This window comes from Myotis davidii, unplaced genomic scaffold (assembly GCF_000327345.1).
Source record: "Myotis davidii unplaced genomic scaffold, ASM32734v1 scaffold2847, whole genome shotgun sequence".
Lineage (NCBI taxonomy): Eukaryota > Metazoa > Chordata > Mammalia > Chiroptera > Vespertilionidae > Myotis > Myotis davidii.
The window spans coordinates 1-1641 of record NW_006298170.1 but is presented as its reverse complement, the minus strand read 5'-3'; the positions used below and the strand labels follow the sequence as shown (position 1 = coordinate 1641).

The 1641-nt window shown below is 45.0% G+C and overlaps 1 protein-coding gene across 1 annotated transcript in view; it reads left to right on the top strand.

Annotated features, from left to right (window-relative positions):
* Nucleotides 1-1359, top strand: part of LOC102766774 (cell surface glycoprotein CD200 receptor 1-like) — a gene marked incomplete at both ends in the record, with an annotated part of 6077 nt that extends 4718 nt beyond the window's left edge. The window contains 2 exons of the mRNA XM_006773836.2: nucleotides 673-990; nucleotides 1111-1359. Coding sequence (XP_006773899.2) covers nucleotides 673-990; nucleotides 1111-1359 — 567 coding nt within the window. The remainder of the gene's footprint in view (nucleotides 1-672; nucleotides 991-1110) is intronic.
* Between the last annotated feature and the right edge of the window lie 282 nt (nucleotides 1360-1641).

Below are 1641 nucleotides of genomic sequence, written 5' to 3'. Positions count from 1 at the left end.
GGCCTGGTGCACGGGTGGGGCTGGCTGGTTTGCCCTGAAGGGGGCCTGGATCAGGGTGGGGGTCCCCACTGGGGTGCCTGGCCAGCCTGGGTGAGGGGATGATGGCTGGTTGCAGCTGGTCACACACCCTACGGTGGGGGTCCCCACTGGGGTGCCTGGCCAGTCTGGGTGAGGGGCTGAGGGCTGAAGCTCCCAAGTGCTCCTTTTTTTTCTTTTTTTTTCTTTTTTTATTCTGGGCCAGCTTTAGCTCTGGCTCCAGCTCTGAGGCCTCTGCTGCTGAAGTTCTATAAAGGAAACAATGTATAACTCCATCTCTGAGATCCCTGCTCGCTGAAAGCAGGTTTCTGGGTTTTTGTTTAGCTTCTATATTTGTTACAATGTTTCTTAAACTGCAAGCTCAGAGGCTAGCAAGGCAGGCAGGGAACATTGGAGTCCTCCATCACTGAAGCAAGCAAGCCTCATGTTATTTTCAAGCTGCCTGGCTGCCGGCCGCCATCTTAGCTGGCAGTTAATTTGCATATCTTGCTGATTAGCCAATGGGAAGGGTAGCAGTCGTATGCCAATTACCATGTTTCTCTTTTATTAGAGAGGATGTGGCAAATATAACACGTGAATTTTTACTAAGTTTTTCTTTTTTATTCTATGTGTGTGTGTATGTGTATGTGTGTCCAGTTAATACTTCCCTGCCTGTACTGGTGGATACAAAGGCTGTGCTCTCTTGTCCTCTTATCCTGTTGAAAAATGTGGTCATGATAACATGGGAAATAATCCTCAGAGACAAGCCTCCCTGCATCAGAGCTTACAGGAGAGACAAAAATGAGACCACAGGAACGAACTGCACTGACAAGAGAATGACCTGGTCCGACAAACCTGACCAGATTCTTCCCCTTCAGATTGACCCAGTGGCCATCACTCATGAAGGGCATTACAGGTGTACAGTGGCAACAGCTATTGGGAATTTCCATCATGGATATCAACTCCGAGTGTTAGGTAAGGAACATTATACATTGTGGTGTTTCAGAAAACCAGATTTTATACTTAAAGGAACATCTCTCTAAATTCCATGTCTAATGTGTAAGGACTATAACATTTTCTTCTTCATCTCTGCAGTGGCCCCTGAGGTGACTCTGTTTCAAAGCGAGAATAGAAGTGTGGTGTGCAAGGCAGTTGCAGGGAGGCCAGCTGCTCAGATCTCCTGGACCCCAGCGGGAGATTGTGTCCCCGCATATGAATATTGGAGCAATGGCACAGTTACTGTCCAGAGCAGGTGCCACTGGGCAGATGGCAATGTGTCTATTGTGTCCTGCTCTGTCTTCCATGAGACTGGCAACTGGAGTCGATCCATAGAGCTGAATCCAGGTAAGTAATTCTAGTTTGTGTTTTATTTTCCATTCTTTCAGAGGAGTTGTGGTAAGAAGGAGAAGGAGTTTGTAGAGAATTCCTCTCAAAGATGTTCTCTCAACCTTCTGTGTTATCTCCTCTTATACCAAGTAAGTAGGATAGCTAGAAGAATAATACAAAAATTTGTTGTAAGGAGCCATATTTTAAAAGAATGAGGTATTTTCTTTAATAATTAAAATAAAAAAGTGTTTAATGTTCACTTCTATTTAGTAGTAAATTGGCTTGAGTAGTGTACTTTTA